General features: G+C 40.0%; 1 protein-coding gene across 5 annotated transcripts in view; it reads left to right on the top strand.

Annotated features, from left to right (window-relative positions):
• The window catches only part of Smg7 (SMG7 nonsense mediated mRNA decay factor), a 79485-nt gene extending 64613 nt beyond the window's left edge, over positions 1–14872 (top strand). For 3 of the 5 annotated variants that reach the window (XM_005375025.2, XM_005375022.2, XM_005375023.2), the window contains 12 exons: positions 883–943; positions 3042–3161; positions 4185–4473; positions 6248–6392; positions 6807–7189; positions 7841–8212; positions 8990–9139; positions 11960–12040; positions 12497–12656; positions 13292–13462; positions 13582–13727; positions 14347–14872. In XM_005375025.2, coding sequence (XP_005375082.1) covers positions 883–943; positions 3042–3161; positions 4185–4473; positions 6248–6392; positions 6807–7189; positions 7841–8212; positions 8990–9139; positions 11960–12040; positions 12497–12656; positions 13292–13462; positions 13582–13727; positions 14347–14460 — 2192 coding nt within the window. In that variant the 3' untranslated portion in view covers positions 14461–14872. The remainder of the gene's footprint in view (positions 1–882; positions 944–3041; positions 3162–4184; positions 4474–6247; positions 6393–6806; positions 7190–7840; positions 8213–8989; positions 9140–11959; positions 12041–12496; positions 12657–13291; positions 13463–13581; positions 13728–14346) is intronic. The other 2 variants (XM_005375026.2, XM_005375028.2) reach the window with 2 other exon arrangements.
• The last annotated feature ends 224 nt before the right edge of the window (positions 14873–15096 follow it).

A 15096-nucleotide genomic window follows, 5' to 3' on the forward strand; every position in this document is an offset into this window, starting at 1 on the left:
AAAATAAAAGAAAATTTGACACGTTCTTTGTACTACCCACATAATACAACTTCTTCAGGCCTTTTTCTTATATATAAACACATGAGAAATGATTAGTATCAAATAACAGCTTTGTACCTGCTTTCTAAATTGATTTTATTTTATTTATCTATTTATTTACTTTTGAGACAAGGTCTCACTATGTAGTTCAGGCTGGCCTTGGACTCACTGTGTAGCCCAGGCTGGCCTTGAACTCATGGCAATCCTGCCTCAGCCTCCGAAGTGCTGGAATTACAGATGTGTGCCACTACACCCGACTTTAATTTAACATAACATATTGTTAGCATTTTCTTTTGTCTCTAAACATTTTGAAAATATTTCTGTTGGCTTCATAATATTCTATTCTATGTATGTGTCAAAATCTATTACTCTGTTGCTTTAAAATTATATGTAGGGCTGCACTCAGCAACCTGTAGCTTGACTCCTTTCTCAATATTTTTCTATCAGGTCAGTTGTTAATTTGCAAGTGAGTCAGGCCTATCTTGTTATAGTATAGTTTATATGATTCAGTAGGCTTGGGATAGTGGCCAAGATTTTGTATTTCTTATACACTCCCATGGATGGCATTTATTACTCAGTACTTTGAATAAAAAGAGGTAGGTGATCTAAAGATTGGAGTTACTAGATCTGAGGCTATAAATTTTTAAGACTGCTGGATAAAGCCCATCAGACTCATCCTCTTGAGCAGTCAGTATTATCTGAATATTAGGGCAACATCTAGACCTCAAAGGTAACATACAGAATTTTATAGATGAATTATTTTACATAGATTATTTCTATATGTTCTTTTTTTCTGTGTTTTAATTAAAATGCTTACAAGTTTGGATTTCCTCTCTTATTTAGCTACACCACTTCCAGAGGAGTTTGAGTTACAAGGATTCTTGGCTTTGAGACCTTCTTTCAGGTAGGTGGCTGCTGACTGAGGCTTATATCATTGGTTACAGTATTAGAAGTAATAGGAATCAGGCTTGAGTGTAGAGGAACCTTTGCTCTGTCCCAACTCTATCTTACTTTAATAAGAGCAACTAATGATGAAAGTTTGTTGATGTGAAATGGATTTGTACATGTCATGCCTTTAATTCCTGTATAATACTGGGTGCCTTAAGAAAATATTTACAAAAAGGATGGGAAAAAATGGCTCCCCCACGTGTTACTTAATCACTGAGTTCTTTTGGTTTCTTTTCTTCCACTTTTAGAGGAATAAGTTCTTACTACTTTCCTAATCCTTTTATCTGTGCCCTTTGTCCCATCTCATCCTGCCGGCCTGAGAGCCTTGCTTCATCTTTTAGTCTTCTAGTATCATTTTCTTTTCCATTTTCCAACCAGCTGCCTCCCTTTAGCCTAGTAACATTCGCATGTTTGCCATTCTTTTAAATAAAGTAAAACTCATGACCCCTGTTTTTCTCTGTTATTGCCATATCTTTGTCTTCATCTTCAAACTTCTTAAGAGTAGTATGGGCTAACCTTGTTGATTCTGCTTTAACGTATAGTGATTTCTTCGTCTTCTTCAGCATGATCAGTGACTTCCTAGATACCAGATTCCAGGACATTTTAATTTTCTTTCTTTTCAAATTTTATTCAGCATTGATTCTAATGATCCCCTTCATTCATTAAATCTTTTTCTTTAGATCTGTAACATTAGTCTTCTTCTCCCACCCTTAGTTTTCTTTTTACTCTTTCTTTTGTATGATGCATCTGAATGTTGTTTCCCAGAATTCTCTCTGTGGCCTTTCCTTTCTACTTTGTATGTCGTCCCTGGCAATCAGATTCCTTTCTCATCTCCTATCCTTCGCTCACCAGTCTGGTAAGCAGTTACCCACCTGTTGAGGTCCAGCTCAGGTGTCATTTACTCTGTGAAACCCTTTCAGAGTTGTTTGGAAGGAACTTGTCTTTTTACTTTGTTCTCTTATTCTTTGCATAGTTTTTATTGCAGTGCTCATCAGATTAAATGATATTTATTTTTTCCTGAAGATAGGAACTATTTCTCACTTAACCTGTGTATCCCTGCCCTCTAACCTACTGCCTGGCAGTTTTTTTCAAAAAAATTTTTTAAGTTTAATGAAGAGAAATCTGGAAAATCCTAATTTTTTGCAGGCTGATTTACCCTTTTCATATCTATTTACCTTATGATATGTATACATTTTTCTGACTTAGAATGGGCCATCTTAAAGTGGACAGACTAATACTGTTTATTAGCATAGCCACTTCAGAGACACTTAGCATTGCCATGGTCATTTTATGTAAATTTTAGAAGACAAGGTAAGTATTTATAAAACTTTATTCTGGTAGGGGAGTTTAGCTCAGGGGCAGAGCACATGCCTAGCATGTGCAAAGCCCTGGTTCAATCTCTAGCAGCACAAAGCAAACAGATAACTCCATTCTTTTTAAAACTTGTACTGGGAATTGAAATGGGGGTCTCATACTTGCTAAGCCAGTACTGTACCACTGATCTACATTTCCAGCCTAAAACACTAGTCTTAAAACGACAAAAGACTCTTTCCTAATAAAAGATGGTAACCGGAGGTCCTTAACTAGAAAGGAGAATATAAATACATTACACTAATGTAATGAACTTACATATTTTCTTTTTTGGTTTGTTTTATTGTATTTAAAATCTTGGGGAGTATAAATTTAAAAAAATATATAGCTGATTACATCACATAACTAATCTATATGGAGAACATTTTAAAGCCATTGCAGTTAGTTAGGTAAACTAGGTTACCTGGAAAGTTCTTTTTTCTTTCTTTATCTTTCTCTTTCCTTCCTTCCTTCCTTCCTCCCTCCCTCCCTCCCATCCTCCCTCCCTTCCTTCCTTCCTTTCCAACTAGTGTGGCCTCACTAACCACATTGAAATCATAAGCAACTTTTTTTACCCCAGTGCTGAGAATCAGACTCCAGACCTTGCACATGCTAGACAAACACTATGCTACTGAACTATACCCCTAATTCCTGGATGTTTTCTTTGGAGTTTAATTTTCTATAATTTGCTATGTCAATTTCAGGAATTTGGATTTTTCCAAAGGCCATCAGGGTATTACAGGAGACAAAGGGGGTCAGCAGCGACGAATACGACAGCAGCGCTTGATCTCTATAGGCAAATGGATTGCTGATAATCAGCCAAGGTATGTCTGTGGGGCTTCTGTCTGTTACTTTTTAATCAGCTTATCAGTACACGCACACTCATATAGTCATACCTCATATGTCTATTAGCCTTGGTGTAAGTGCTGTTGATTATGAATTTAGTTAAAGTATTTGTAATATAGCATCTAATCATGACCTTAATGATCATTAGGTATTCTTTATTTACGCTGCTTATTACAGAGGAATTGATTTTGTCTCCCTTGTTTATCTTAAGTTTGTACTCTAATCTATAAACATCTGTATGGGGCTAGATATGTAGATCAGTGGTAGAGTACTTGCCTGCTGTGTGCTATGCCCTGGGTTCCATCCCAGCACCATAAAAACGAAAGTAGTAAGCATACATCTATATATATCTGAGTTGTATGTTCACAATCACAGTGGTTTGTACCGGCAAGGCACTGTGGTCAGTTTCAGGCAGGGCAGACCAGGCTAGTTAAATACAAGCATGTATGTGATAGGTAGGTAATGGAGTGGACGCAAGTTGCAGAATCAGATAGATTTGAGTTTAGTTTCTAATTCAGCCACTTTCTAGGTATGTCCTTGGGATCTCCTGAATAGCTTATAGCCTTTCCAAAATCAGTAACTGGTTTTTTTGTATTCAAGTTCCTGTCATACAATAAATACCTAAATGGTTGTGTATTTGAATGAACTAACCACCTTTGAGCTTCCCTTTCCATACCTATAAAACGGGAATTATGTGTATCTACCTTATGGAACATATCAAGGAATTAAGACTATCATTCTGTACCAAAAACATGCTCAGTAAATGTAACTGTAATTGTCAGCAAACACGAAATAGGGAAGTATTCTGTGGTGACATGGATTGATACATGGAGTTTCTGTGTCACTACTTTTTGTGTTACCTTTGTCCATATTGTTATATCCTGCTGTCTCTGTTGCATGTTTTAGGACTGGGAATATATGTGACTTTGGATCCTTACATGGTTGAGCTACTGTTTTTTAGGTTTATGTTTATCATATGTGTATTTATTTTTACTTTTTAGGCTGATTCAGTGTGAAAATGAGGTAGGGAAATTGTTGTTTATCACAGAAATTCCAGAATTAATATTGGAAGACCCCAGTGAATCCAAAGAGAACCTCATTCTGCAAGAAACATCTGTGATAGAGCCAGTGGCTGCTGATGGGAGCCCAGGACTGAAATCGGTACTGTCTACAGGCCGAAATCTGAGCAACAACTGTGACACAGGAGAGAAGCCAGTGGTCACCTTCAAAGAGAACATTAAACCACGAGAAGTGAACAGAGACCAAGGAAGAAGTTTTCCTCCCAAAGAGGTGAGAAGGGACTGTAGCGAAGGAGTAACTGTAACTAAGAATGGTGGAAAGAAGGACAACAGCAAGAGGAAAACTGAAACCAAGAAATGCACCTTAGGACAGTTACAGGAAACAGGAAAGCAGAGTGTGGCAGTGCAGGTAAGCTGTGTTTGAACTACAAAGCAGATAGAGGAAGGCTCACACCACAGGCAAGATTTTTCATTTTGTTCTTCAAACCTTGAGCTTTGGCAGATCTGAAATTTCAGTGTAGTCTTGGAATGCATGGTGAGGTATAAGAAGAGCTATGGTAGACGGTTACCTTATCAGTTGCTGGAAATTATTATGTAAGTGAAAAAAGTCTCAACCTGATTTGAAATTTTCATCAACTCTGAGTGACTTGAGATGACTTGTTGTGGAGCCCTCATTTCCACACAGATGGTATTTTTCTTTGGCAGGTATCATTACCAACTGTTAACGTGACAATAGAGATTTAGGTCTCTCATAGGACCAAAAGTATATTAAAGGTTATGCAGTTTTGTTGTCTACCTCACCCAGGATTTACTGTGCAGTATAATTCTTGGAAAAAGATGAAGCTGTTTTTCTTGACATTTATACCTGTTCCCAGCCAGTGGCTTCTATCATTTTGGTATTATTCTGGTTCATGGGAATTGGTAAAGCAAGAACTCAAGTCTCTTACTGAGAAAACATAATGTTATTATTTGTGACTTTGTTTTATTTTGTACTTTTCTAAAGAAACACAGATACTTTTTTTTTTTTTTTCCGGTACTGGGAATTGAACTCACAACCTTGCGCTTGCCATGCAGGCGCTGTGCCACTGAGCTAAATCCCCAGCCCCCATCACAGATAAATTTATATAAACAGAAAAGGGTCTTCACTCTTTGTTGGCTCTAGTAATAACATTAATGTTTTAATAAATACTAGAATAGCCATGTGACTTTCGTTAACACATTTTGGCAAATGTGTATGTTTGCATGAGGGACCTTACATTATTGAAGGTTACTTGTGTATAAATAATACCTTCAATTTATTTCTCTAATGGAATTTTTTTTTTTGAGAAAGGGAGAAACAAATAATAGTGCCATTTTAAGATTAATAATAGGGAAAAAAACACGGTAGAAATTTTAAAAAGACATGAAAAAGTGAGGTGCTGGGAAAAGGCAAGAAAAAAGTAAAGAACTAGAAAGCCAAAGGATCATGTTTTAGGAACAACCCAGCATGGCTTGCCTAACCTCCCTCCGTTCTGTGTAATGGCCTTTCAGTAAACTCCAGATAATGGAGTCGCTTTTCCAGGCCACTTCCATCTCAAATCTGCCTATAGATCAAGATAGCCTAGGTAATATATCACCCCACTCTCACCTTATTCCAAATTTTCTATAAAGGCTACTTTTCCCTGTTTTTGCTCTACCTTGAGCAGAACATTTGGCATCTTTTTCTTTCTTGATCAAGGTATAGGATCCTGGTCCTGTTTCTTATTCCTTAAAGTATCCTTATTTATTCTGAGGGATGACAAGGTTGCAGGGTAGAGTGTGGACACCTGACTGTACACTTCGCTGCCTAGATGAAATTAGATTAAGGGCCAAACTGATTGAAAGCAAAAATGTTCATTAGAAAAATAATGTTTGGACTATTTTGATTTTTAACTTAGGTTAATTTAAATGTCAGCATATGCTTTTTGATACAAAAAGGTTTTAAATACTTTCACAGGAGTAGGTATTTCTTTCTGACACATTTGAGTTCCAGGTTTTGTAGATAATTTTTCCTTTATTGGTCATAGGTAAAATCTCAGACAGAACTAAGAAAAACTCCAGTGTCTGAAGCCCGGAAAACACCTGTAACTCAAACCCCAAGTCAAGCAAGTAACTCCCAGTTCATCCCCATTCATCATCCTGGAGCCTTCCCTCCTCTTCCCAGCCGTCCAGGTACACCACGTTTTATAATTTCTTCTACCTTATACTGTCCTTGTGGGGATCTCTGTTCACTTGCTGAGTAGTATGTGCTCTTGGAATGATGTTACTGAGCATAATGTTACGAAGTATAAGTTTGACGTTCCCTAAGGCTTATGAAATTATTTTTGAGCTGTTTCTTTGTGGCTCATATACAGAATTCCTGTCACTAAACCTGAGAACCCAGCTTTAGAGTACTGATTACTTCAGTGGATAGAAGAAAAGTAGCTAGCAGTCTGTATTTAGCTCTTAAAATCATGTTTGAGATTGACATGGTTGGTCTGTTGCTTACGTGTTAGTAACCCCTCCCCTGAAAAAGATGACTTTTCCCCCCTTTTGTTTTTTCTCTAAGTTTCTTTAGAACTAAAGCTGTGTTCTTTTATTTTGAAGGGTTCCCGCCCCCAACATATGTTATCCCCCCTCCTGTGGCATTTTCTATGGGCTCAGGTTACACCTTCCCAGCTGGTGTTTCTGTCCCAGGAACCTTTCTTCAGTCTGCAGCTCACTCTCCAGCAGGAAACCAGGTGCAAGCTGGGAAACAGTCCCACATTCCTTACAGCCAGCAACGGCCCTCTGGACCAGGGCCAGTGAACCAGGGACCTCAGCAGTCACAGCCACCTTCCCAGCAACCCCTTACGTCTTTACCAGCTCAGCCAACAGCACAGTCTGCAAGCCAGCTGCAGGTCCAAGCTCTAGCTCAGCAGCAGCAATCCCCTACAAAGGCTGTGCCAGCTTTGGGGAAAAGCCCACCTCACCACTCTGGATTCCAGCAGGTAAGGTGCAGTTGTGATGCTGACCAGATGGAATAAAGGAAAACACTGAAATGACTCAGTGTTTAGACAGTTGAAAAATGGTAGTTAAATTTTAAGATGCTTCCTGGTTAGACTATGGTTGTAGAAACACAAAAGTCTTCTCTACTGTTAGGAAAATTTAAATGTTTTTCTTCTTTATTCATAAGAGATAATATTGAAATCTTCACTGCCGTCCTTTGCTGCTACTAATTGCCAGCTTTATAGATTTTTCTGTAAATAATTCTCTCTTCTTTGAAAATAAATTACAGAATAGAACTAGAATCATAGTTTTGAAGTACTGAGATGGATGTGACAGCAGTCTTCACTGTCATTCCCACACCACTTAAAACAGGAGGGTGAAGCTCTCTTCTCCCTCTCCCTCTCTTCCTCTCATATGTACACTTACTCAGTCACTGACCCTCTTATTTGAAGAGAACGTATGGTCATTGTACATAGTCTGTGCCCAGAAATCGGTGTGTATTGGAAAACCCAAACAGTGAAAGAAGCTGCTACATGCCTAGAGGAGTTGTTTTGTTGTAAAATCCCTCAAGTTCGCTTGGTCATTCTTGTGCATTGATTGTAAGCAACTTTGCATTTTATCTTTATCTTAATGATGAGCATCTCTTGTTTTAGTATCAACAGGCAGATGCCTCCAAACAGCTGTGGAATCCCCCTCAGGTTCAAGGCCCACTAGGGAAAATTATGCCTGTGAAACAGCCCTACTACCTTCAGACCCAAGACCCCATAAAACTGTTTGAGCCGTCATTGCAACCTCCTGTAATGCAGCAGCAGCCTCTAGAGAAAAAAATGAAGCCTTTTCCCATGGAGCCATATAACCATAATCCCTCAGAAGTCAAGGTCCCGGAATTCTACTGGGATTCTTCCTACAGCATGGCTGATAACAGAGCTGTAATGGCACAGCAAGCAAACATGGACCGCAGGGGCAAACGGTCACCAGGAGTCTTCCGTCCAGATCAGGATCCTGTGCCCAGGATGCCATTCGAGGTGTGTGTGCTTTCCTGTCTGCAGGCTCTTTGGAGACAGGTCTGAGTTTTTGTGTCTTTTGAATTTCTCAAATAGATACTACATTTATTTATATTTTTAAATTGACATTTGAAAGTTACAGTACTTGCATATAGAAAATAGATGTTAAAAATACCATTAGAACATTAGAATTATAGCAGTAAGTCTCTTCAAAATTGCAGTCTGTTTTAGTTTGGGGAGCTGAAGAATTCTATAACTGATTTTAAAATGTGACGGTCTTACAGAGAAATGTGCAGAAATCTAACACGGCCTGTGAGGCAGTTCTGACAAAGTGATCCTCTCAGTTGGGCTGATCTAAGTTTTAAAATAAGTTGGCTGAGTTTTAGACAAACTACTTTCTGAGGGAAGCAAAGTCAGTCAGTTATCTAGACAGTGGAATTCCTTTTCCGTGCCCTTCTTATTCATGGGAAACCGGTGCTGCTTTTTAAAAGAGCTGTTTCTCTATTTGTTTGCACAGAGCGTGCTCATTGTGCTGCATTGCATTGTTTTCTTCACTAACCACATTAACCTTTTACGTTCTGATCTGTCAGTATTTTTGCTTCTTCTATCGTCTTGGTCTTTCTCCACTGTTGTCCTTGTGTCACTTTACTTTTCTATTTCAAAACCATTTCCTCTTTGTCTGTCACTGATAATTCCTTTACCCTTGATTTTAGTTGCCTTATCCACCTAACATACTAGTACTCCTTCGTGCTTTTGTCATGCTTAATTGCATCTTACTGTAATCCTTTCTGTCACTAGGACCCCAAGGGCTCCCCTTTGCTTCCTCCGGACCTGTTAAAGAGTCTGGCTGCCTTGGAGGAAGAGGAAGAGCTGCTTTTTTCTAACCCTCCTGATCTTTACCCAGCTCTGCTGGGGCCTCTCGCCTCTCTTCCTGGACGAAGCCTCTTTGTATGTATTTGACGTAATTCTGCTTCTTGTTCTAACCCCAGCTTTACTAAAATTCTTTAGTATGTGGTATCAAGGGTGATTTCTGCTTTCTGGGGCTTTCCTTCTTCATAGAAGCATACAGTGTTTCCTGGTTGTCTTAAACTAACCTTCAGATGGTAGCAAATATGGAAACATTCCTAAGTCTAGTGCCCTCAAGCTGTAGAGTCCTAGCTTAGATGTATGTGCTGTTCAGGAAGCGTCTCACAGGGCCGACCATACGTGGGGTGTGCTACTGGCAAGTTAACCATTCATGTTTTGGGTGTCACTTCCATCTGGACCCGTGAGGTTCACATGTCATTTAATCTTGCCTAGGGATAGTGAAATTTGTATTTTGCCTATATATGATATATGAAAAGAAATACGTTCTGGATTTTTTTTCCTTAATAAAAAAGTGGGGGTTTATTTGGATCACAGTTTTGGAAGCTGAAAGTCCAAAATTGGATAGCCACGTTGGTTCAGCCTCTGGGTGAGGGCCTGACTGCAGATGGCAGCGTGGCAAGCACTATGATTTGGACTGTCGGTGTCTCCCAGACGCCTGTGTCTCAGAAGCTTGGTCCCTAGTTTGTTACCATTGGGAGGTGGAGGGAACTTTGCTGGTGGGACGTTTAGGTCACTGGGAGCCTGGCCTCAACGGAAATTGTAAGGTCCAAGTCTCTTTCTCCTTCCCTTTGCTGTTTTCCATCCATGAGGTGAGTGGTTTTTCCTCCACCATAAACACTAATCATGATGTGCTGCCTCACCACAAGCCTGGCCTTATGCCATTGCAAGCAGGAGTTTATAGAGTTTCACTCCATACTTGGTTGGCTACTAGGCAGGGCAACATGACAGAGGAGGGTTGCTTATGGCATGACAGGCAGGAAACAGAGAAAGAACTAGATTTTTGTAAATTAACAGTATTAAGCCAGGCGTGGTGGCTCACAACTATAATCCCAGAACTTCGGAGGCTGAAGCAAGAGGATTGCTGTGAGTTCTAGGCCAACCTGAACTACATAGTGAAACCTTTTCTAAGAACGCTAACATTAACGAACAGTATGCAACCCTTTACTGTTTGGCTGACTGGACTCAGAGCCCTGATAGCAATTTAGAGTTGGATTCATAAGCAGTATGAATAAAGATGAAGGACTCTATACCATAAATGAGTGGATATGAAAATAAATAACTAGGTTAACATAAAATTTGAGAATTGACTAATACTATCTTTTTAGAAATAATCTAGAACCAGCTTGCGTTTCAAGAATGTCATTCTGTGTGCTTATCGGGGTTTGTACTTTACTGAGGGCGATGGGAAGGAAGACGTGTGCCATGAATCTTTCCTCCCCCTTCACTACATCTTACAAAACATAAAAAGATTCTCAGTTCTTTCCTGTTGATTTCCCATAAAACACAAGCCAAGAAGACATTTATTTATAAGATTAAAATACATTGATTCTAGTATCAGGATAAATAAAAAGTGAGCAGCGTCCTTGACAATAGCTGCCATCTCTGATGCTTGAGAATTCCCTGAAGAACTTGCCCGGGTGAGTGGCAGTAGAGGCCGCCTCCCGAACGGGCAGGAAGAGATCCCCTGAAAAGTCCGTGGTGGTGGTGGTGTGGTGGCTGGGATACAGGAGGTGCGGAGTCTGGCGGTTGTGCTGCTGCCTAAGCGTGCATGCCTTTCACTGCTTCCTGCTGGAAGGGCTTGAGAAACTGAAGATGGCGCCTTCCCACCCGCTTGTTTCCTTATCCCCAAGTTCCATTGCTTCTGACTCTGCCACTGGGAATGGAGCTGCTGGTGGAGCAATTTTGTGTTTTGCTTTATTTTCGTATTTCCAAATACAGAGAAAAACACTTGTTGGTAACCCACCTTTTGTTTAACACTGCTAACAGTATAATGTTAAAACTGCCTTGCATGCAGTAGATAAATGTTTTGTTAAGTCAACTTTCTTTTTCTTCATAACTCTCTTGGGGTAAATAGATGTAAACCTAATTTTTCAGTATCTTAGTGTGTACCACAAAAGTAGCTACTTGGGAAACAGGTAAGCAGAACTTGTCAAATGAATTTGAAAAGCTTTTTTAAAGTCATCATTGTCAATATTTTTGTTATGCTTTGTTTTGTTTTTGATACAGAGTTTCTCTGTGTCCAGACTTGCCCAGAACTCACTGTGTAGCACAAACTGGCCTCGTATTTGCATTCTTCCTCCCTCTAGCCCCGTGAGTGCTGGTATTACAGGTGTGAACCACCATATCTTGCATCAGTGTCAGTTTTTTAGAAATTTAGACAGTAAACTGTGCTAGAACATTCCAGCATTTTGTTTTGGAATTCTAAATGGAGCTATTGACAACTGGATTCCTGAGGTTCATCCCTAAAAATCACTCAGAACTCCTCTTTTCCGGAGTATTTGGTTCCTCCCCCAGTCTCTGCATGAGACTGGATACACTTGGTGAAGGATTCTGACTCACCTGTAGCAATTTGCCTTTAGCTGGTATCACGGTATTAATAGGCTTGAATTCTTATCTTCTAAATGTTACATTGTACACATTGAGTACAAGTGTGCTGAAGTGGGGGATTCTTTTACTTTGGTTCTATAGTGTTTTAAGGTTAATGTTAAGAAAGTAGAAAGAAGCCAGACATGGTGGCGCACGGTTGTAATCCCAGCGCTCAGGAGACGAGGTTGGAACATGGCTTCGAGTTCAAGGCCGGCCTGACCTGCATAGTGAAACGCTGTTTCAAAAAAAAAAAGACAAAAAAAGAAAAGAAAGTAGAAGGCATAACTTAATACTTTTTTTTCTGGGACTGTGAAGAAATCCTTATTGGAGAAGCCTTCAGAGCTCGTGTCACATTCATCCTCTTTCCTGTCCCTCACCGGATTCTCTCTCAATCAGGTGGGTAAACAGTTACGAATCTTGCTTTGTATATCTATAGTAGATTGGTATTTTTTCCCGTTGTATTTCGGCATGTCTGTTTTTCTCTTTCCTCCTTTTTCATATGTGGGTACCTTCCATCCCCTTTCCTCTGACTGGGGCAGGCTAGTGACCTGTATGTTATGAGTTTGAATGCTTCAACTTCTCGTTAATACTGAAATCCTCGTGACTCTGTTCAGTCAGATGAATTACTCATTTTTTAAAAAATCGGGATAGTTTATGTAGAGCAGAATAAAGGGTAAGAGAAAATGAAGGGGAAATGAATGTGAGAGAATACTAAAAGAAATAAAAGCCTCCAACAGTTTGTCTCACTAAGAAAAGTTTTAGATATATCAGGAATCTATGAACATGACATTGCGTTTTCTTAAATCTCTCTTTCACGGAGTGAGTTTATACCTTCACTGTCTTGTTTTTCAGGAAAGATACCCAAATAACAGCATGTTCAATGAGGTATATGGGAAGAACATGACAGCCAGCTCCAAAGCAGAGCTTAATCCCTCAATGGCCCCCCAGGAAACATCACTCTATTCCCTTTTTGAAGGAACTCCATGGTCCCCATCACTTCCTGCCAGTTCAGGTATTAACTAGTCTTCAAAATTATAAACTTTCCCTTTCTATACAAGGTGATTAAAGAGTTAGTAGGATTCTGTAATTACAAATAATTGCTTTTTTAAAAAGTACTTTCTAAAAGAAAATAGAAGTCTACTAAGCTAGTTCATCTAGTAAATCCTGCTTAAATGTGTTTGCATCGTAGACAACCAGCAGAATGGTAAGAGAGAAAGTACGAGTTCTGTCACAGTTTTAGCTACGTTAGTGTTGTTTGTAGATGAAAATTGCACTTTTTCAAATAAAGATTTTCATCCTAATTTTATAAATAATCTGATTTTATAGTAATTCTTAAAGTCAAGAAATTATGTTTATGATAGAAACAACCAGTAAATACTTATTGGAAACTTATCTGTCTTCTGAAAAGCCAGAATAGTGCATTCATTTAACAGAAGTACCTATTTTTGGGTTTTTTTTTTAAAGCAAAAATTGTACCATAGATATATACAGTAAGGCAAATTAGTATGTCTGGCAGGTTTCTTTATAGGGCCCTTAAATCACCTTTCTTCCAAAGCTCTATAGTTATTTTTAGTAGAGTGTATCGAATTCTTCTTGTTATGTTTATGAACCGTCTATTCAGTGACCTGTGTTGCTGTCATTTAATAGATCATTCAACACCAGCCAGCCAGTCTCCCCATTCCTCTAATCCAAGCAGCCTGCCCAGCTCTCCTCCAACACACAACCATCATTCTGTTCCATTCTCCAATTTCGGACCCATTGGGGCTCCAGATAACAGAGATAGAAGGACTGCAGATCGTTGGAAAACTGATAAACCAGGTGAGGTCTAGGTTTGATATCTTGGGAAAGTGAAGTACCTTGCTATATCCTTATCTGGGATTTGCGACCCTATCTGTCAGTAATAGAACATCTTGCTTTCTTCTCTTTTCATCCCTTAGCCATGGGTGGGTTTGGTGTTGATTATCTCTCAGCAACGTCACCCTCTGAGAGCAGTTGGCATCAGGCCAGCACTCCAATCGGCACCTGGACAGGCCAGGGCCCTTCCATGGAGGATTCCTCTGCTGTCCTCATGGAAAGCCTAAAGGTGAGTAGATTTCTAGAACAAGAACCACAAGCCTCTAGCAGCAAAGATGTCTCTACTTGGACTCAGCTAGAAAGCTAGGCGTACTTCTACAGCCCTTAGAATTGACAGACGCGTAGCATATGTGTAACAGAGTTCTAGAAATACGGTCAACCTACCAAGAGTCTTAAGCACAATTTAATTTTTAGCTTGTGAATCCTCTAATGATAAAGAAATTTCTTCTGGGATTAGAAGCATAAAAGGTTTCACTCTAAAGGTTAAGAAGATTGTGATTCATCTTGGAATGTTTAGGTCTTTTCTGACCAAGTGAAGGAAAAATTTATAAGTTGAGAAATGACTTGTTTGCCTAAACTCTATATAAACATACCCTGAGGTACCACATGGAGCTATTAGCAAAAAGACTGCATTTAAAAATATAATTTTGCCTTTTACAGTTTAAAATAATTTTAACAGGAACTAACTAGTCTTAGAGACTTACAGCGATGTTCTCTGATAGCTGAGTGTTTTATAGGGTAGAATGGGGTTCTTGGGGCATATATGCCTTATAGCGGGCTGGGATTAAAACAGACCCCTGTCAGGCACCCGATTGAGCTCTGCTGACAAGATCTGGGCTGTTTTTCAGTCTATCTGGTCCAGTTCCATGATGCATCCTGGACCCTCCGCTCTGGAGCAGCTGTTAATGCAGCAGAAGCAGAAACAGCAGCGGGGACAAGGCACCATGAACCCTCCACACTGAGGCCAGAGTGGCAACCCTGGGAATGAAGGCTCCATAAACCATGGCATGTTGGGCTTGCAGGACTGGCCCGCACAGTCCCCTGCAGGTGGCGGCCCTCTTGTCTGTTCCTTGCTGTCAAGAGGGTGTAAGTGTCCCACCAGCCCGCTGAGTGTGCACGAAATGTCCGCAGTGCAACAAAAAGAAAAATCCATCAGGAACTCTCTGTCCCCCCAGGCTCTTCTGGAGGGAGAGAGGAACTGCTGTTTGTCTCACTCAGTTACCTGATACCACCGCCTCTCACCTTCTCCGTCGTGCATGTCCCCAGCCACATGGGAGGTGAAAGCTGAGAAGGGAAGGCAGGTGGGAGAAGCCAATGGGAACTTCTCAGTCCTTTTTTTCCTCTTTGGGGAATAAAATAGGAATCCATTAATGATTGCTTGGCTGACTGAGAATGTAGTTGAAATTATTCCTAAACATCTTTTATTATTGTTATTACTCTCAGTAGTACGATATCACACTGAATTCTTCCATACACAGGTGTTCTTCTAGTCAGTGTGTAGCAAAGACAGCCCCACTCACTGCTCCTGTGAGAGGCTGGTGGTGACAGGACAGGGAACCGACCTCCTCGGCCCGTGGAAGTGTTCCGTGGGGAGGGTC

This window comes from Chinchilla lanigera, unplaced genomic scaffold, assembly GCF_000276665.1.
Source record: "Chinchilla lanigera isolate Chin_1 unplaced genomic scaffold, ChiLan1.0 scaffold00005, whole genome shotgun sequence".
Classification (NCBI taxonomy): domain Eukaryota; kingdom Metazoa; phylum Chordata; class Mammalia; order Rodentia; family Chinchillidae; genus Chinchilla; species Chinchilla lanigera.